Source organism: Apus apus, chromosome 9 (assembly GCF_020740795.1).
Source record: "Apus apus isolate bApuApu2 chromosome 9, bApuApu2.pri.cur, whole genome shotgun sequence".
Classification (NCBI taxonomy): Eukaryota; Metazoa; Chordata; class Aves; order Apodiformes; family Apodidae; genus Apus; species Apus apus.
The window spans coordinates 15,570,858-15,592,550 of record NC_067290.1 but is presented as its reverse complement, the minus strand read 5'-3'; the positions used below and the strand labels follow the sequence as shown (position 1 = coordinate 15,592,550).

At 34.5% G+C, this 21,693-nt stretch overlaps 2 protein-coding genes across 2 annotated transcripts in view; one reads left to right on the top strand and one right to left on the bottom strand.

Moving 5' to 3' along the window:
- The window catches only part of CENPP (centromere protein P), a 110,984-nt gene that overhangs the window by 2,100 nt on the left and 87,191 nt on the right, over positions 1-21,693 (top strand). Inside the window, exons 2-6 of the mRNA XM_051627283.1 lie at positions 327-481; positions 1,258-1,415; positions 1,767-1,855; positions 3,682-3,770; positions 7,497-7,593. Of these exons, the coding sequence (XP_051483243.1) occupies positions 345-481; positions 1,258-1,415; positions 1,767-1,855; positions 3,682-3,770; positions 7,497-7,593 (570 nt within the window). The 5' untranslated portion in view covers positions 327-344. The remainder of the gene's footprint in view (positions 1-326; positions 482-1,257; positions 1,416-1,766; positions 1,856-3,681; positions 3,771-7,496; positions 7,594-21,693) is intronic.
- On the bottom strand, positions 9,230-21,098 carry OGN (osteoglycin). The gene is made up of 7 exons (XM_051627281.1): positions 20,927-21,098; positions 20,066-20,308; positions 15,790-15,874; positions 13,838-13,996; positions 13,032-13,234; positions 12,358-12,453; positions 9,230-11,890 (listed from the first exon to the last, which is right to left on the bottom strand). The coding sequence occupies exons 2-7, from the start codon at positions 20,246-20,248 to the stop codon at positions 11,720-11,722; spliced, it is 897 nt and encodes a 298-aa protein (XP_051483241.1). The 5' UTR covers positions 20,249-20,308; positions 20,927-21,098; the 3' UTR covers positions 9,230-11,719.

Sequence of the window (21,693 nt, the reverse complement as noted above, 5' to 3'; positions counted from 1 at the left end):
TTCCTGTTGAATTTGGTTGCTGAGGATTAAGGTTTATGTTAATCTTCCATAGCAAACAGAAGTATTTGACATCCTGGAATTCTTTGCAGAGATATACATTATTGTACTTGCCAAAGCTACCTGGGATGTTTAAAAGTGTATGTACCAATTCTTCAGTTTTTAAGAGTCACATTATACGAATGTTTTATTTTAACTTAGGAGGATAGGAGAAACAGTGGCCTAATGCTATACTTAGATTTCTTAAATCAGTTCCTTGGATAAAAATAATACATTTTGTAAATTGAAAGATTGTTTACCTAAGAAATGCACTTATTTTTTAAATCTAGTAACGCTGATTCTGGGAAATGGACAACAGTATTTTTCAAGCTTATCAAGATGAAATCCAGTCATTGGAAGAAGAAATTAAAGTGTTGACTGAAAAGTATGAAGACAGCCAACAAGAATCCACCTTTTTTTCTGAAGAGGAGATATTAACATCAATGTATGTCTTTTTTCAAATGTTGGATTAATAGTGTTTCTGTGTCAGAATTGTTTAGCATAAGCTTTTCCCTCTATGTTAGGACTTTCCTTATGATGTTCTTTACAGTGCTGATTTTCTTTAAGACAAGGGCTATATGGTAAGAGATTACAAATAATAGATTATCTCTTTTTACTGCCTTTTGTTGATAGTTTGTGGTTTTTTAGGGTTTTTTTGTTTGTTTTTTTAAAAGACTACCATAGTCAGAGCATGATAATCAGGTGTGTTACTGTGCAGGCCCTGCAAAGCTGTTGACTACAAAGGCCATGTTTTCCATTATACACTGTGAAACAGTTCAGTGCATATTTACTTAAAAAAAAGTTGGGAACAGGGGATGTGCTGGTGTGACTAGTTATATGCTAAAGTATCTTCTTTATTTAACTGATGTTCTGGAGTAAATCTATACTCTGTAGATAACATAAGTAATTTGGATGACTAAAGGAATCATAGCTCATTTTTATTGTATGTTCATCAAACTGGATACTTGCATCTCAAGACTTCTAATAAAGGCTGTGTCTGCCTGGCAGTGAACATAAAGTATATATGTAAGTTAGAGTAGTTTACTGTTCCTGATGTATGATCCAACTGAAATTTTAAATCATTGAAAAGTGAGTCTGAAAATCATCAGATCATATTACAACTACCTTTTACTTAATGGTATTGCTGAACTGACATGACCAAACATGTTGTTATGTGTGGTTCTATTTCCCTTTTGATTTTTTTTCTTTTTTCAATTCTAGAAAATCATTCCAAAAAGAATTTCACGCAGAACCCAAGGAACATGAATCTCCATCAGATCTGAAAGCTCAGCTTGAAAGTCTAGAAACAGATCTCTCATTTTTAATGAAACTTACTGGTATTCAGTTCACAAGTCATTCCAAGAAAACAATGGAGAAAAGTAAGCTTGTGTCTATTACTGATGCTATACTGAGCATACTGTTTCAGGTCATTATATTAGCAAATGCATGTTGTAGTTCTACTTTCAATGTTAATAGAAAGGCTTATATATTTTGAAATGCCATAGAATTTTCTTTATTGACAAAACAGTTTCTGAGTCAGTATGGTATTTTGCATAGTGGGAAAGTGAAAGACTACCTTGAAGTTAGTTGTGGTTTTTTGTTTAAATTGACTGCATTATTTATGTGATGGATGCCATCAGTTGGTACTTTAAATATGACTAATGGAAGAAATGCAATAATTGTTGAACAGAATTATAATCAAGTATTTTGTTGGCTTTATTTTCTAATAGCTAAAAACAAAACAGTGCAGAAGCACAGATTATCAGGAAATTGCCACTCCATGTCTTTTCAGTTGGAATTTCAGCTTCTTGAGACGCAGGTAAGGATCAATGTATGTTTAAAAACCAAAGCCAAGCCAACAACAAAAAACAAACTGTAAATGGACAAATGTCAATAGTTCCTTTTCCAGATGAAACCTTCAACAGGTATTTTGTAATTTTGATTGTCTGAGTCTGCTTAATCTAAGCCTCAGTGGGTTCTTTTCACTCTAACAGCTGGGCCCAATTTTTGCATTCCATTTGCCTCCAAGCATAAATAGTTCTGAAGGTCAAGTTCAACATTCACTCACAAAATTCTCATGTCCTCCTGTAGTCAGATACCTTGTTCTGGAGACTGGAAGATTCCAAACCTTACCTCTCAAGGTATCTGAGAGAGCTGAGAGAACACCAAAACACTACAAACTTGGGGGTTTTTTTCTACTTTTGTTGTGTTTCTGTTCACTTAGCTTTTTCATCACATCACATGACTGCACAGAAGTTACGCTGATGATTATGGATTTTTTTGCAAAGGAAGCTCTTTCATAAGAATCTATTCCTAGCACAGAATTCAAAATGATGAGCAGTGGAAAGCAACTGCTACCCCAATTTGTAATAGTATTTTTGACATCGGGAAATCTCCTTCTCAAGAAAACTTGGTTTTCAGGACTTGGTAATATTCAAAACTGCCTTGCTATGTAAAGATGTCTTTCCTCATCTTAAGAAAAGTCATATTATGAGTTTAGGAAATAAGTAGTAACATGTGGGTTGTGTATTTGGAAACAGCAGTTCAGCTGAATGAGATTATTCTGCAGCTGCTTAAGTCCACGCATGACTCAAAACTTGTGGTCCTGGTTGCCCATTTGCTTGTATAAAACTGCATTGAGCTTTGACCATGGCAGTAGCCTGCATCGGTCATACAGCTTGGTTAGGTTAGTGTTTATTTCTTACCTGTGTACTCCTGCAGAAGTATACTTTTAGTGTCAACGGAGCTCAGGTGAGTAACTGGATGTATTTATAGCTGCCCTGGTGCTGCTTAAACTTATTACACCACGAGATGGCAGCACTTGTCTACCTAATGGTTGTACTACTTCAGCGCTGGTGGAGTACGCTGGAGATGTACAGAATACCAAGTGTCTATATTGAAAAAAAAAAACAAACAACAACAACAAACCCCAACACTTCAGTTGAATAAATCTAATTTGGAGTTACTTTTTTGCTTGTTTTGTTTTTTTTTTAAAAATAAGGGTACATGGCATCTGTGACTTACAATGTAAGATGCCATGTAGAAGATGTATCAACTTACCTTAAACTTTGAATTGCCAATATTTTATGCTTTGATATGGTGTGGGCTGTGGTCATGGAAAATGTTAAATTAGTTAAGCAAACACCAATGAAGAGTACAGTTTTTAACTGTGCCATAATATATAGGTTTTGGTGTATAGGCTGTAAAATGAAAAAAGGAAAACTAACAGGATTTTTTTTTTAATGTAAGGTTACATTATTATGGTTTTCAGATGAAACCTTATATCTGTGGTTTCTGGTATATGTGGCAGCTAGGGGTTGTGTTGGAAAATGGGAGAAATCTTGAAGTGGAAGTGACATCAAAGAAAGTAGATGATCCTCAATCATAAGTCTTCCTTTATACTTGTAAATTCTCCATACTGACTAGTTCTGGTATTATTCCAAAAGCCTTGTTATGTGGACAATACTGATACTGTTGAAATGAAAGAAAATGTCCACATATAGTTTAAAAAATACCGGTTTAAGGATTATAGTACTTAGCAGCATTTGTATATATTTGTGTGTGTTTTATATGCAAATAGATTTGTTTTTTTCCTATTCACTAGAGACATTTCTGAACTATTGTGTTGTTACTTCTCCAATGCAGAATAAAGAGAATGTGTGTGTTGTTGTTACCGATCTCAGCATTGTAATGGATTCTGGAGAAGATTCAGATGTGAGCAAGTTTGTGTCAAGGTAAGGTAGAGCTTTTTAAGGAAAATTGTTGTATGAGATATCTGATACTAAATGCAATACTGAGTTTTCATGTAAATTGCTGGCAGCTTCTTTGCTAATGTACTGTTAGCCCAGTGTCCTGGTTTGAGGCCTTTTAATCAGTAAAAGGAAATTTGGCTTCATCCTTGCTCAAACCAGGACACCCAACCTAAACATTCCCAATCCCTTGTTTGTATAGTCTGGTGAGAAGATGAAATGCACATAATTTTTAAGGCCTGAAAAGGCCATTACAAATTCATGTTAAATAGAAACAGGTTTTGGATTATCAAGCATTCTAGCTGTTTGAAATTATTTGGTTCAGAGAAAGATGTAACAAGGTAATCTCAGCTACTGCATTTTAATTTATGTAATCAACATAATTGTTAACTGTTACTCAGGTGAGCAGTGTGGGTGGGTGATGGCTGAAGTGTACATCCAGAATCTGTCTCCAGTACTTGCCTCTTTCCAATTGTCTGCTTAGCACTCCTCTTCTTTGCATCAGGGTTTTTCACTGGTATTCTATAAACCAGAAGAATATAGTTTAAAAGCCTAGACAAGTATATTTGTACAATCACTTAAGAAAAGGTGCATGCTACAACTTAAGCATATGACTGAATGGTACTTATTTTTTTTTGGGAATGTCAGCTTCCTGTGGCACACTGGATGAATAATGATCAAATTATTAATCTGCTGTATTCCACTGTGAAATCTGCTAGCAAACTATTCTGAGAACAAATCTATTATTAGTTATTACTGGGGAGTTGTGTTATTACTGTTCACTAAGTGATTTCTGTTGTCTTACAGCGGTTTTTTTTTAGACTTGGGGTTGGGGAGGGAATGATGGGTGAAAAGAAAGGTCTATTAAGTTACCTCAGGCTTCATTAGTCAGTACTGAGAGCTGAATTTTTCATTTAGAGGCTTTGGAATTTTCATATAAAGCTACTAAAGCTAAATGGTATAACTGAGAATAGTAGCTGACTCCTCTCAAGAAGCAGGATTGAGAAGAGGAATTACCCTGTTTTTTTAATGAGTGTTTTCTGACATCAGACGTGTCCTGGGACTTAGTCATTCTGGAAAGGAATGCATTGAAGTAGTGGCAGACTTGACTTCATCTTGGCTGGAACACTGCTGTCTTGTCCCTCTCTCTTCACTACCCTGGTCCTTTTCCACATTACACATTCATAAGTAAACAGAAGTTTTCATGAATGATATAAGATTAATTAAGGCTTCACTGTTAAAGAAAGCAGTTCTTTCTCCTTAGTGTCTGTTTGCATGTAACATCTGTTGTCCTTGTGTTGGTGTATATACCCTCAAAGCCATGTGGCAGATAGGATCAATGTAGTCCTTTTGGTTGAAAACATAATTTGGGGAGGGGGAGAACCCGAAGCTTCTCTTCCCCAACCCCTTCAAATTTCATTTTTTTCTGTTTGATGTGTCCTGCAAAATCAATATTTGTTGCTGATCTAAGGCAGTAAATGTTGACAGTGTCTCTTTTAACAGCAACCCACTGTTAGGTTGACTTAATCTGGTTCTGTGTTCTCCCTTTATGACTTGTTTTCTCAGTATCCTTGTTCAGCTTTTTCTTGTTTCTTATTCCAAACCCTAATCCCTTCTCTTCATGTTCAGTTTTGAATTTTTTCAGACTAGCCCTTTATTCTTCAGCCCACCAGCTGCTCTTAGAATCTTGATTCTTACCTCTTCCCTGCCTTTCCCTGTATTCTTGACCAGCTAAATCTGGTCTTCTGTATTGTTCATTCTTTCAGCCTCCCCACCAGTTTGTTTCCCTCTTCTGCCTCTGTGGCACAGTCTTGCCAAATCCATTGTCTAGCTCTGTTCTGTTTTCTCCGTTGGCCTGGGTTTTTTATTCCTCAGTTTTCTAACTTTTTTTGGCTTTATTTTTCATAATGCATGATAGAAAAGGGTCTTTAGTAGCTCCAGAGTTAAACCTTGGCATTCACTTATAATTCCAAAGCCTGTCTTGCTTTGAAAGAAATGAGAGGAATGCTAGAACACTTGAGCAACATGTTTTTAAAAGAAGCGAAATTCAGCAATTTATTTTCAATCAGGTACTGCTGCAATATATAATTATTTTTAAGAGATGTATACCAGTCCTTAAATATGTTACAACAGTAAAATACATATGGAAATGGAATCACAATAGTCTTCTATTGTTGGATTTTACTTGAGTAATTTTTTGCACCAATTATCACATTATGATTTGTTATTGTTGAGGACTAGAATGTTTATGAAAAATCTTGTTTGCAGTCTCTTTCCTTTTTTTCTTGATATACCTTTAATTGTTTGGTTAGTTAAATCTTGTATAGATTTCTTAATCAAACAGGAGGAGCTTTTAGACAGTTGGAAAACAACTGCTTTTTACTAATTAGAATTTATAATTCAGTGAAGGATTTATGAAATATCTGGACTATATTGAACACTGCATAGGCTAGGTACTTTGGAAGTGAGGGGAGGCATGAATTCTTCCTATATAATTTTTTTATTTTATATACTAATGGGAGAAGTCTTGCATACTGCAGTGAGTTAAAATAGATTTCCTCTCAAATTAAAAGAGCCTTAAGTTCTTTCTTCTTTACCTTTGTGTTCTGTTGATGTTATTTTGTGAAAGGGTGCTGGAGGAAGGGCATGTGACTTTAACTTGATACATAGTTACTCTCTGCCAAATGTTTTTGCTTTATTTGGATGACTTCTGTGTTACGTGGATGTTGGCTTTGGAGATGGGTGTTTTCTGCTCTATCCCTCTCTCTGGTCTGCTACATTGCCTAAAGATGAATCTGAGATGGGAGGGAAAAAGGAAATAAAAACAAACTGAGGCTTTAGTAAAGCATATTGCAATAGGTGTAGAATCACGTTTACTAGACAGTGAGATGTGGGTGGTCATTACTGAATCTCTGTTTTTACTAAAATAAGTGTAGGTTTTTTTATATGTACAGTTATGACTTGTGGGTCTTTGTCTGGAACAAAGAACTAGTCAGCTATTGTAAATCAGTATGTGTCTACGTTCTTCCAGAAACTCAGTTTTGCCTGTGCTGCCAACATTTTTTAATCTTAGCCTGATATTCTTGGCAGCTGTGACTATTGTTGTAACTTCCTTTAATTATGCTGTTCTTTCCAGGCTAGATAAAACTTGCTTGGATTTCCTTTTACGTTTTCAATATCTGAATGAGCATCATGTATTTTTTCCAGTTCATATTAATGTAACTTGTTAAGAGTTGCTGTTCCTGTATATTAAGTAGACCTGAGCTGGATTGTTCTCCCTTGAACGGCTAAAGTGACTTGGTAATATTCTGTTAATGGTCTCAAGCTTCTGCTTTCATCTGTTCTGAAAATCCAAAAAGAGTAGCTAAGCTCAAGCAGAAATTATGTTAAAAGTCAAATTTACATGTATAATTTAGGATTTTTCTAGCAATTTTATTTTGTCAGCCAAATTTGTGAAATAAGAGAATGTACCAGCACCAGTGTTTGATGCATTGCAACTTCTCTTACATGCAAAGTCATTACTACCTTGTAGTCTGAAAAATAATGGTGATATCTCTGTCCAAGTGCATTGTGTGTCAGTGCCAGTTTTATGTTTTGCTATCCTATTAAATAGGAATAATAACATCTACATATCAAGAGTAGCTTTTATCATCAAAGCTGTACTTTTCCTGATGTGCAGCCTCATGTTTGAGTTAATTTTTTTTTTTGTAGCATTGAAGAACATGGAAATCTCTTAACATTTTTCAGAAGCCTTTCATCTTATGCTGAGTGGTTTGAGCATCGTAGATGCACCTTCCTGCATTTCAAGGTAGTGTCTATCAAACCATTTATATATCAGTACTATATTTTTATTCTTTAAGTAGTTGATTAAGAAAAAGCAATGGAGGTGAAATTAACACTCTTTAGCAGAGTATGGGAATCCTTATTTTGTGTGTTGTGGAAAAGAGAGTATTAACTAAAGATTTTTGTATGGTGTTCAGTGGGCAATACCCTTGCTTGATATTTGTCTAGATTTTTACCATCCTATTATTGTGTTACTCTTGTGGGAAAAATAAGATTATCTGTGCTTTTTTTGTGGGGAATTAGACATTTTTTTGTTGGTATTACCTTTCATTTTGAAAAAAAAAAAGGGGGGGGGCCACAAAGGAAGAAATTAAAATAACATTTGTAGTCTTTGGCATTAAAATGTTAGTCGTAAAGGACTAATTTGTTCTCTTGAAAATGTGGCAGCATGTGTTTGGGCAACAGGATTTCCAGTTCTGAAATCTTGAATAGTAATTGAACAGTTCCTCACTCTTAACTCAAAGTAATTGAAGTTACTTTTAAATTACCAGTACTTGGATTGTTTGCTTTGTACTGGTTTTATGATAAACAACTATTCCTTGGAGTATAAAGATATCTTTGAAGATAAACAAGTGTCCCTTACCTCTTACAGACACAGAACTACTTCTATGATGGTTAATGTTAGAGGAGGACGTGTAGCTGCTTAATTGTGTGTGGGTTTTTAGTTCAGTTTTATTTAGCTCAAGCATTTACTGTCATTAAACTTAGAATTGTCTTGGCTGTTCAACTGTAGTATGAGGTGGGAAGTGCTTTTTTCCTATATTTTAAATCTTTTAGAATGTTCAGAGTTCTGTGCTAGATTAATAATTTTCTATTATCAATTAGTCAACCAGATTAAAGAAAAAAGTCCTGATTTCTGGTCGTGTTTAAAAAAACCCCAAACCTGTCCCCAGCTGAGTTGTAAAACTGATGTTGTCTAATCTTCCTTATTGTATAAGGATTTTTCTTTTGTTTCTCCAAAGAGAAGGTAGAACATAGTGCTTTTATGGCTTTGTGGTGTGGTGTTTTGTTGTTTTGTTTGTTTGGTTTTTTGTTTTGTGGTTTTTTTTACTTAATGCTTTCTGAGCCTTAGATCAGCTTCATGACTGCAGTTGCTTTGTTTTCCAGGACAGTGATTCAGCACACTGTTGTAAATGTTCCTTGTTTTAAAAAGCAGTGCAAAAATAAAAAATAGAAAGGAGATAGCTCTGGAGATTACCTTTAAAGTGTTTTCTTAAGCAGTTTTAAAGTCGTAAGCATTTTCTGCTTACAGTACTCCCTGACATTGTTCTTTTGCTTGGTTTAATCTACAATGTCTATGCTTCACACACATGCAAACAAGAGTTGAGCATAACCATTACTACCCTCTGCCCCTCCTCTATTCTGCAGGGAAAGAATCTACAAGGTAGTGTTCTAATTACGTTTCGAAGGGGTGAGTGAAGTGTCCAAGGCTTTTGAATGGCAGGTCTTGCTACCTTGCCACATTAAATATTATATCTGAAAAATGGGTTTACATCAGCAAGTAATTTTCTGATCTAGATGGATCCTTAGTCAGCTGTGAGGCTGAACAACTGAAGCTTGTTGGCATTTCTGGAAGAGCAGATTATTGAAGCTGATAATGATACACAAGAGAAATATTCAAATTTTATTAGAAATACAGAACAGAAATGAGTGATAAGAAGTAAACAAAATGGTGTACATTCAGCTTCATAGTAGTACTTGTCACACAAACAGGCAAGAAATCCTGCATACTGAAGCCCTTCTCATTTAATGTTTTGAGTTAATTTGCTATGAATAGGAAAAGTAAATTAAAACATATCAGATAATTTATTGCCTGCATGAGGCATTCTCAAGGTACCAGTTGTCTATTTTGATTTGCTTACAAAATATTAAGAACATTAATTAATGTTACTGTTGATATTTAGTACTTTTTCAAAACTATATACAACATTTTAATGTCAAAATAACGTGGCAGTGATTATGTCTTAGAATGCTTACACGTGTGTATAGATTACATAAATGAGCAGGTATTTGTGTATACACAATTGTTTTGATAGGAATAGTTGTAGTGATATTTACTGATCCTATTAATACTGGAAAGAGCTTTAATTAGTAAAATGCTGTGTGATGAGAATAAGATGAGACCACTATTTTGTAATATTATTACACTTGCGCTTCTAGCTTTATTTTCTCTATCTTGGGCATTTATCAAAAGTGGGATGACAGAATTGGTGGCTTTTTTTTCCCAGTATAAATTTGGCTTGAAGATGGAATGGTTTTTTTATGTGCTTTGGGGTTATTTTTTACTTTTTGCTGAAAACATGTGAATATCAAAGTTTTATGACTTACATGGGAAAATTATTCTTATTTTTTGGACTTAATTGGCTCCCAGTTGCATTAAAACAATGGAATTTCTTCTTTGGGTAATGGGTTCAGGGCAAAAATACTTTTGTTCTGCATGTCATAGTTGCATCCTCTTTCTAGCAAGATGAGCCCACAGATGATGCTTGACACAGGCACTTAAAAAGTGACAAAAAGTAACTTGGGTCTCAACACTCTTAGTGACAGAGCATCAGTATGTTCAGAATTAAGTGTGCACTTAATTCCCCATAGCACAAGCACTAACAAATCAAGGTTTAGCTAAATAAGATAAACAAAACTAATAAAATATCTTGTAAAATCAGTATTCTAGACGTAGTGATACATCATCATGCATTTGATGCTTAACTATTTCTACAAATTAGGAATCTATACTATCTTTGAAATTAGTACAAAGTTGATCTGGTAATAGTAACTAGCACACTTCTGGCATTCATTAATCTGAAAAATTTATACCTGTGGTAGGTATGAGGGGAGAGACTGAAAATGAAATGTCAGAAATGCATAGTTACGTAATTTTAAAAATTGTGTAATGTATCTATTATGTCTAGTTTTAGGTGAACTGACTTCTGAGGCCTTGCACATCAGTGTGTTTTTAATATACTGCATAGTTTAAAGTAGTTGAGTCACTTGATGTTAGTTTAATTTTCTTGAAGCTAACACTATTTTTAGATTAGAGAATTAACTTTCCAGCTTAAAGATCTGATTTGATTTTTCCCTAATGAGAGAAAGTATTGTTGTACAAGGGTACTTCAGTTTCTCTTCACTGACTTCTAGCTGGAATTCTATTTATTATAGGTAGAAACAGCTTTACTGTTAATTGTATTGTCACATTTCTTTGTCAAGAAAAAGAAGTGGAACAAGGAACTTGGTCTACATAAACTGTTAAGAGCAAAGATACCTGGAGTCATACTGTGCTGTACTTGGACCATTGTACTAAAATGGGAAGCTGACGTAACAAAAATTACTCCTGTTAGTAGAGCTGAGCAGAATTTATGCATTTCAATTAAAAATACCTTGTGTAAAAATGAAATACACACACACGTTCAGATTATTTTGAACACAAAATAGTGGAAGTATGTTTAACACGTCTTTGAAAAGTTCAATTTGCTATGCTTTTGGTACACAAAGCCTAAATAGGAATTATTCTCATTTGCCAGATATGAAGTTTTTAAGGAAGCTTTAATGAAGTTAAACTTTGAGAAATTCTATTTCTAAACATAACTTTCTTCTGTATGTAGCTTCCTCCAATACCCTCTTGAAGGTCAGCTGAAAAAGTTGTATTTCAGACTTAAAAAGTGGGATTAAGATAGATTTAATTTTTCCTCTGTAGCTTGCTCCAAGAATACTTTGCATTTACCTGAAATTACCATGTAGTGATTGTTCTGGCTACTGGTAAAGAATGTAAACACACAGTTACTTGTGTGATCTTTAGCTACACACAAAGGTGGTGAAATACAAGTTGAGAAGATGTGTGTGTGCATATATGTATTTTTACACTTTCATTAACAGAAAAAAATTCTGAAAACATGGGTGACATTGTGACTACTTAATAAAGTGGCTGTTTTGAAATAGTTGTTTCAGAGGAAAACCACGTTTCAGCACAGTAAAAGGTTCTGGTTATGCAAGGAAAATGGCATTAGTAAGGGAAGGGCTATAAACCTGTAAACAGAGGAAGAAGAATATCTGTTGCTCCCATGAAGCTTTGGCATGTACAATTACAGAAGCAGTGGCTAGTAGTATGTTCCTACAGGCAGTGTTCTCAAGCAGGAAAAAGCATTAACATGCTTTGCCAGGACGATCGGGTTGCCTTCCATCCGTATCTCATCCATGCTCGTGCGGATGTAACGTGTGTTATTAGATTTGCAGAATGTGTCATCGGTGATTGTAGTAATATTGTTGTACTGCAAAACAAAACAAATTCTATATACTTTTTATAATAAATACAAACGCATATGTATATACGTGTATCCATATATATTGAAGAATTTTCAAACTTCAATTTGATTTCTCTTACCATCCCATTTTATTGTCATTAGGATTGATTTGTCTATATCATAGATATGTCAAATCAAGTCTCTACAAACCAGTCAATTAGTTGATAAGCAGTTTGAGGTTGTTATTGATGTTAGAAATGTATCGTTGATACAAGATTATTGATTATTTTTTACCATTTCCTATCCTGGATATATAGAAACCAGTTTAATTAATTGCCATACAAAAGCTTCAACATTTTGGAATACTGAATGTTTGTGGCCATACAGATTAGAGGTTAATTGTTTTATTTGGAGAAGCATTAGATGATTGTAGCACAACTGCAATGTGAAGATGCTATTTGTAATAAAATGTTAAGGAAATACTTAGAAAATACCTGAAGGTGAAGAATACGTAGGCTTTCTGGTAAATTAAGGGGAACAGATTCCAGTGCGTTATGTCCTAAGTAGAGGTAGGCCAAATTTGTCAGCTTCTAATATAAAGAAAGAGGGATTATTAATGCTGATGTAACTTACTTGAGGTTAAGTAACTTATGCCTGTTACAAGACACCAGTATTTTTTTTTTTCTGATACTGTAGAAAACTTGTAAAGTGATCTAACACAAAGCATTCCTTTGCTGTGAATGTTGAATTCTATTGTAACAAAAAAATCGCAGACAGGTCCTCTATGTTTTGGAAATTTCAGTGTCAGCTTATTAGTTATAAAACTTGAGAGCACTATAAAGCTATATCCTTGTGTATTAGTATGAATGTGGTCCTCAGAACTATATTTGCATCAACAAGTTTTGAGTTGAGCTGTTCTTTCTCTCTAAGAGAGAGAAAGCAGGTGCGGTATTTTGTAGAAAATTTTCTTGAATAAATGACATGAGTGAGTGTGCAAAGGACTGTTAGTCCAAAGTACCTCCAAAAGGAAACAAAAGCTAGAAAGCTTCTTCATCATAGTTTGTTTCTTAGATTACAAAAATACAGAAGAATTATTTAGTGGTGTACTAGATAGTCTGGTTACTAATTTTACTTACTTTGGTTACCTAAATCTTTGTCTTTTACTTACCTTGAAAGCATTTGCTTTGATTCCTCTGCTTTTGAGTCTATTTTGGTTTGCATTAAATGTTGTTAGTTTGGGAGGTAGAGCAGGAAGCTTTAGAAGTCGATTTTCAGCAAGAGAGAGTTCTTCCAATAACAGAAGCTTTGAAAAGGCTCCATCTTCTATTTCTTCTATCCTATTTCCACTGAAATCAATTCTTCTCAAGGTAGCTTTACACAAAAGAAATTAAAATCTAAGTATTGAATTTATACAACCATACGCATTTCACATGCCGTAATTATATTACACTATTGGCTGCACCATCCTAATTGCAATCTACTATTACAAACACTATTAAAATATTAATAAAATCCACATTTGGATTTCCTCATTGGCTTAAATTTAAAAAAATGCATATATAAGGAAGATATTCTGGTCCCTTTCTGTTTTTCTTAGAGACAACATGATTTCAGATACTCATAGAATTTGTCATGTGAGGTAGTTGGGAGAGATGTCACTGGAGCATTTGAAGGAAAAATATTAGGTCATTTAAGAATGTCTGGGATGCAGAGTTAAATTCTGTTCTTATAAATCTCTTATTTCTCTGATTTTGTGGGAACATAAAGATGGATACATGGGCCAAAATGGGTTTCCATCTAGCCTCCACAATTCCTGTTCTAATACAAGGATTGAATTAAATAAGTAATACACATAATGAAATCTAATGAAGTATAAAATAGATCTTATTTTGATAATCTTGGTATACTGTTAAGGGACAAGACGTTTAAACATACTACCAGGTAAACAGAAATTAAAATCTGAACATTACTTACTAATGTCAGCAAAATCTGAGGCTGCTATTCTTTTTATTTTGTTAAATCGTGCATAAAGGTATGCTGTTTCCTTTGGTAGTGGGGGTACTGCTTCAATGTCTATTTCCTCACAATACACTGATCCACTTAAACAGACACAGAGCAGACAAGTAGGTAAATCTGAAAGAAAATTAGACGGTGAAAAGGTAGTTGAATGACTTGAGCTTGAATATTCACAATAGAATTTTCCTAGCATCTTAAGATTTCCCATCAGATTTCTTGAAATATTCTATTGATACCAAGTTCTGAAAAGACTTAATGAACTTTTTTGACTTTTCTGTTTTTTGTATTCTCATATATGAGATCCTGTTAACTGATCTTAGTTCAGTTTCAGTCTTTAGTTGGCTTAGAACATTGTGAATATGACAACTGCAACTCTGTAACTCTGTGGCTATGTTAAATTTCATCTTTAGAACAATCCTTTTGGAAAGGGAAATTCATGCAGGAGGAAACATCCAGAAGTGCACACATTGCATTGGAGCATTTCTGGCAGGGTCATGATGCTTGTGTTATTCCTACCTGCTATCTTAATTTTATAAAAACTCCAGCAAATATGATTATATAATTACTTTAGGCAATCTGTTTTTTTACTGAGGTTGTTTATAACTTAAGTAGTGAGAGAAACTCTTAATGCACTTTAAGCCTATTATGGCCTGACAAGTTTCTCATAGTATTAGTAGAGCATTATTCATTTCTGCTTTGCATTATTTCTGTATGACAGCAGAAGTACATATAATGAATATGGCTTTTAGTCCAGTTTTGTCATTACCGTTGAGCTACTGAGTTTTCCATATTGTGTTTTTTTTGGTTAGCTTCCAAACTGGTCTGTCTGTAGTGCAGAGTAGTCTCATACTGCAGGGTAGTTGGTTATCACTACAAAGCAAAATGGACTCTTCCACAACCAATAAAGAGTGGCAGAAGTAGCCAGCTAGTACTGGGAAGCCAACCCAGTATGTGTAACAGTAATTTCTTTTTTTCCCTTATAGAAGTACTTCAGAGAATGGAGTTGAGTTTTTGACCTTTAGCTTTGTGAATATTACTATTTGTTAGACTTGAGTTCTGCTCCATTTGCCTTTTTTGATTTAGTGTCTTGTTTGTCATATGCTAGACTGTAAGAAATGGAAAATGGTTATGAAACTGTCACTGTTTAGAAGGCAACAGTTTGTTTGCTTGTCTGCCACTACAAGCTTTGGTGTTCTCTGCAGGTTTGTTCTGCATTTGATGGGGGCTTGTTGACAGGTGTTACTTGCCAATAACTGACCTTCATGAAAAATTTGGAGATTCACACTCCAGTGGCCTTGCTGAATCATTGGTTGCTTTTGTAACCTTAGATCACAAATGCACCTGAAATATACATGTATCTTTTTCAGTGCTCTGTTTGGCAGACATGTTGTTCTTTCATATTTAGAAAGCGTTATGACTTGTTAGGAGAAATCTGGACAATACACCTCAGAGCCTATAGAAACTTAGGCCAGTGATGAATATTCCTGATCTATTTTAAACATCGACCTTCCTGATCATCAGATATAAACTGAGAATAGCCAGTTCTTTGAAGGAATCTATTTAAGTAATTTAGGCACATCATATTTCATCTTTACTTGGACAAACTGTGGAACTTATTGATGAGGTTTATTTTGTTTTTCTTGGTTGTCTTGCCTAACTTGGACACATCTCTACAGCAAGTATGACTGGAGTAGTGTGTAGAGATTCTTGTAAGCTGTGGTTTGTGTATTTGGAGTTTACCTGAGGATCCTTTAAATTTTTTCAGTCTGTTCCATTAGAAGAATTTCCATGGGACTGTGACAATAGGAAAGATATTTGTAAACTATAACATTAGTTCTGTATCCCTTGTCATCCTTTGTTTATTAAAATGTTCTTTTGGAGAGCTTAGATGTTCATATGAATTTACTTACCTGTATCTTTTGTTGGAGGTACATTGAGTTCGTTGTCATCCCCTTGCAGTCTGAGGGAAGTGTCAAGAGAAACATTTGTTCCATCCTTTGTGTCCAGAGCAAATGTTGTTTTTAAAAAAACAAATACCAAACATAAAAACACAGAGTATGACAAGGATCTTAAATAGCAGGTCTTTTAAAAATGAGCTTCCTATGATGTAACTCCTTATGACATCGAATTTTTAAAATATATTTGTTTACTGGATGGTGAATGTGATATACTAGCCCATCTGTAGATGAGCTCTTCACTGTGGAAGGCAGGACTACTAGTGTTCTTTAGAAAAGTAAAGCACTTTAGGAAAGAGCAGTAGACACAAAATACAAATAGAAAATATAGACTACACGATGGGGGAAGAATATGGAAGCAATGGGTGTCTACAAAAACCTGGAGTTCTGAAGATAGATTTTGCACATAATGCAAAATTTGATTGGATTTTTGTGAATGTAAATGATTTTGTTGAGTTTTTTACCCAAGTAATCTCCATGAAATATCATTACCTTGACTTTGCACTTACTCAAATTCCCTGTTGAGATGGCAATTGCATCTTTTCAATTGCAAGACAACTTAGTTTATAAATATGTTTCTTTCAGGTATTGGCTGAAATAACTGTGTGTTTCCATTAACTGTACTTAAGTCTGTTCTAACACCTGGGTTGCTTTTCTTATGCAGAATTAACATAATTTGGTTTTTTTATGGGTAATAGTTGTAGGACAGAGGAGGACAAATATGCATTTTGTCTCCCTATTGAAAACACAGAAAAGTGTATTATTAGGTGTGGAAGATGTTTTTATCTAAACGTGTTTAAGGATCAGAACCTGGCAGGAGTATAGACTCCTGTTGAAGAAATCTTGTTTTGCACTGCAAGTGCTCACAGTGAAATTATTTTATTTTTAATTAAAAAAAAAATCTTCCCCAACCCCTTCCCTCCTTTCAGGCATGTGGCACACAGTGTTACTTTCATATTGCTCTAGTAGATGAACTATCTGTCAAATTACTTTTGATACTGTTTTATTTAGTATTTGGTTGTTTGCATGTGTTTTACTGTGGGAAGTTATTGCATTCTGCAGAATGAAACCCTGAAATTGACGTAAAGCCTGAGAAACAAGTATCTTGGCCAGCCTCTGTCATTTTGACCCATTTTTAGCCTGTGAATCATCCATCCCTTGGCTCTTCCCTGCAGCTGTCTGTCCAGGCTATTGCTCTTTCTTGTCTGTTGTTTTTGTATAGAGTTTGGGATAGCTTGCTCTGTTCTAGTAAGGCTTTCATACCCAAGCTGGAATGCTGACAACAACTTAGCAGTTGTAGAATGAAACTTCAGTGTAAGATAAAAGCTTGTGCATTGCTGGGTGTAGAGAAGCTTGGGGGTATGAGCTGAACAGTTAGACTCAAGCAGCAGATTTTACAGAAGGCTTCTGCAAAAAATGTTTAGCTTGCGTGGGTATATTGATGAGGCATGTGAAGACATGGTCCTGCACTGAGGTTTCCATGCCAGTAGAGGCTTCTGTGTAAATGAACTTAAAACTACTGCACTTCTATTGCAGCAGTGTGTTTGGCTCATAAGGGACATTTTTAATATGCTTATATGAAAACCATGTTTCTTGACATACCATATCTGTACCAGGTGTAAATTGCTAGTACAGTATCCTACTGGAGATGTGATCTATGAAAAGAGTAAGCATGTGAGTTCTCTGCAGAATACAGTGTACAACTAATTTCTGCAAGTGGGAAATGTCAGCGAAAGCAAAACTAAGTTGAAGAGTACTGTTAAACCCACAAAATTAAAGATTCTCCCTTGCCCCCCCCAGAAAGAAAGAAGAAAAAAAACCCAAAACAAAACAAAAACCAACCAAAAAAACCAGCCCAAAACACACACACAAAAAAACCCCAGTATACTGGAATATTTCTTGGTCAGCTATAGAAATTCTTAGCCATGGAATATCAGTGCAGAAGATTGTTTGGATTAGAACAACCAAAAGTTCATTACTTACATATGTAGGGAACACACTGAAGGAATGTTGGCCTACTTACATACTTAAATTCCACCTGCGTCTTGCACTTACTCATGAGACACAAATTGCCCCCATAAAACCATATTAAAATTTTACATCTAAGTACTTCAAGCATCTCAAACCTTCTGCAAGGTACTTAATAATCTTTATAACACACAAAGGTCTATGAAACTGATAGTTTATACTGAATGAATTAGTCCACATATGAGGCAGTGTCTAATTAGGTTATTCAGTTTTGCCGTGGAAATTAAGATTTCATGTTTTTAAGCTTCTAATATTTGTATTCAAGATGGGGGTGGCTGTGTTTTCAAGTAATTGTAATAAATTTTGCTTGGCTGACCTTTTACTTAGTAGTAGACTAAAGTTCACTTAATTTTGTTGATTGCTAACACAAGTAGATTTCTCCTGATTCTTTTCACTTAAAATATTTTTTTCTAATTGTGTGTTCAAGCATATAGTAAAGAGTTAAATTTGTCATGCAAGTTAGATTTCAGACTGGGCATGTTTGAGAAAATTGTTGGCATGTATTTCAGTTACAGTTAACACTTTACTCTGGGAGCTAGAATTTGTGCAAGAAATGAATAGAAGATTTGTTTGCACATCACATGATTTAAATTGGGAACACTGCGACTTGTATAGATGTATTTGTTGCACATAAGGAACTAATTTATTATTTTGCAATGAGAACACGTCATTGGAGAATTGACCTGATGGAAATAATGACTGACTGCATTCCTAGAATTATCCTAAGCAGAACTATTGGCCTTCAGGAGACCTCTAGTTTATAGCACTGCCAGTATGGACTTTGATTAGACTGTGGCACATGTGTTGGCACCATTTCCTTGTACGTATATTTCCTCTTGTTCTTTATACTGAAACAGTAGTGTATTCTTAGTAGAACAATTTTAGTAATTAGTATCATCAGAGGCTATGACTAACTGATTAAAGTTAACATTTTGGGTATTTTTCTTAAAAATTATTTGTGTATAGCTACCTATTAGTTAAGAGTCACTTGAATAGTCTCTTTTTCATAGGTTTATGAAATGTGTTACTTCATCACTGTGGCAGATGTCAGATTTAAAAATAGTAATTTTAAATATAAATATGTAGGTGCTGTCTTTATTCTAGCAGCAGAAGGCTCTGATTTAAGTGGAATTGGGAAAAAAGCTCTACAGAATTTTTGTATATATATGCTGTGATTTTTTTTTTTACTTAAGCCAATTACCTTTTGCTATAAGCTTTTTCTTGTTTATCGGACTGTCGTTGTAACAAGTACAGTTGATAGAAATTAAAACTTCCTTGAATTTATTAATACTTGGTTGTTGTTACTGCTGGGTTTGGTTATGTGGTGTTTTCCTTGGTGGTTGGCCTTGGGGCAATGTTTGTTGGTTTTGCTTCCCAGTCAGTGTTGTATCTTGTTCCCTTGATGTGTATTGTTTAGGTCCAGTCAGAGGCAGTCTGAACAGAGGTGTAAGGTTTTTAACTGTCCCTGTCAGCTCAGGCTGTTGGAGTTAATTTAATTGTCCTTGGGTTTTGTCTTAACAGGCACATAGCAAAAAAAGTTTAGAATTGACCATTTGGGGGTGCTGGTGAGTGCCCTGAGGTATCATCTTTATTGTTACTTTTAAGACTCTCAAAGTGTTAATAATGTAGGTGACTAACATAGGAGTCGACATTCTGTAGCAGTTCAGGTCTGGTAAATGTTGAGTTGTAAAAAAAAACAAAACCAAACAACCCACCCCTGAAAAACCAAGGCAAAAAACCCCTGGTTATTTGGTAAGTCAAAAGAGAACCTGTGGTTTATGCAGGCAGGTTATGTCCAATAAAAAGTACTAATTCAAGTATTACTTGGGTATTAAAAAAAATCCTTAATAAATCAGCGGTAACTAACTTACTGTATTAATACAATGTTACTCAAACTGTTGAGCTAGTATACTAGTATATTCCATTCTTGAAACTCTTACAACAGTAGACACATAACTACAACATAGTTAAAAATTATGCTTTAGTTTTATTTGTGAAAACCTGTCTTTTCTGAGTTTCTCAAACTGTAGCAAGGGTAGCAATTTTGTGGTTTTAATTTGTGGCTTTCCCTATGTCTGAAACCATTTTATGGTTTGCTATTATTATAAGACTTTACTATAAATCTTGAATACATGCATGTAACACCTCAGTCATATAATGCTTAGCAGATAAAAATATTAAACTGATAATATAAATAGAATACCTTTCTTATATCCTTGGATTGCATATCATAATCTTGTTGGATCAGGCTTCCCATGGTAACATCTGTATCATACTCATAAAACTGGAGTGATTCTTGCTGTATAGGTGGTGCTGAATTTATCAAAGGTACAAACACAAACAAAAAAAAAGTAGTCTGCAAAGTCTTCATTCTTGCATGGAACATCTCACTGAGCTGGCGATGATCTGCTCGTGTGTTTGACTACGGAGAATATTTTCTTTGTGCCTGCAAATGAAAATGCAATCCCGTCAAAACAATATTTAAAGCCTAGAGGACTAGTTGGCAGGGGTTTCTAACGCATAAGGAACATGGAGCAAGTTTTAACTCTTCATGTCCTTTAATTAGACTGTAGCATTATATAAATTGTTCTTAATGTGAAAAGAAACTGGGAAATAATGAAGAAATTTTTTCCAACAAATAAGGAAAATATTATCCTAATTGCATTTGCTTGTTTCCCAGTGTGTTATGTTAATAGCAAGAGGATTTTAAGTATTTTACAAAACATTTGGCATGTATGTAGCTGAACTAATCAAAAGGAGAGAGGTTCAAATGCATTTTGTTTGTGAAAATAGTTATTTTCAAATGTAAATGCTCTGTAATGATAATCTCATTATCTTTGTCTTTACATTTGGAAGTAAAGAAGAGAACATAACACCTCTCCAATATTTTACAGGTTGTATACTTTTTGGGCAGGGGGAGGAGGCTACAAGCATAATGCTTAAAACATTTTTAAATACACGCAGTAACTTAATCTTTATACAGCGTTTTTTTTCCTATTTACTGTAGTTAAGTTTTGTATTTAAGGTTTAGGCTAATATACATTTATGAAAAAAGTCCACTTACCGTTTTAGCAGATTCAATGTTCTTCTGTAATTGTCATAAAACCATATATCCTTATCTATATGTTAAGCTAAAGTGGATTGATTAAGAGTAAAGTTATTAATTACATCCAAATTGTTTAAATGAATGCTCTTTCAGAGTTTGACAGCCATAAAAGTGCTTTCCATGGGATAAGAAATGCTTTGCCAGCATTCTTTCCCTAGGGTAAGAGGTAATATCCTGGAGCAGGGGGGTTGTACTTTGAATAACGTCTGTAAATGTTAAGTTGTCTAGCTCATCCTACTTTTAATATTATTTGTTAAAATGGTAGCCTTCTGCTTTGTGGTGATTTAAAACTTATAATTGCTAAGGCTTTTTCTGTAAATCAAATATTAATTGTGCGAACTAGAGGTCTATAACAAAGCATGTGTTACCCATTTTGTTTAATGGTTTAGCTAAGAGACAAAGCAGCTGCTTTCTGAGACAGAGGTAGAGCCAAAACATACGTATACCATATTAGTCACGTTCTATGAGTAATAAAATGTTTCATTACAAGTTGTATATGTTTAGAGAAGTTTTCACCTAAGTATGAAATGGAAACTTTACAGTCGGAAAAGTTTTTGAAAGAAAAAGTACTTTTTAGAATTGTATGTGTGTGTTGATCTTCAGACAAATAATTAATGCCTAAATGCTTCATTGAATGACTTGTTAGGCAATTTACTGAAAAATTGGTCTCACAATAAATACTGGTTTAGAGGCAAGTTCTGTATCTGTTCTATAGGTAACTTAGT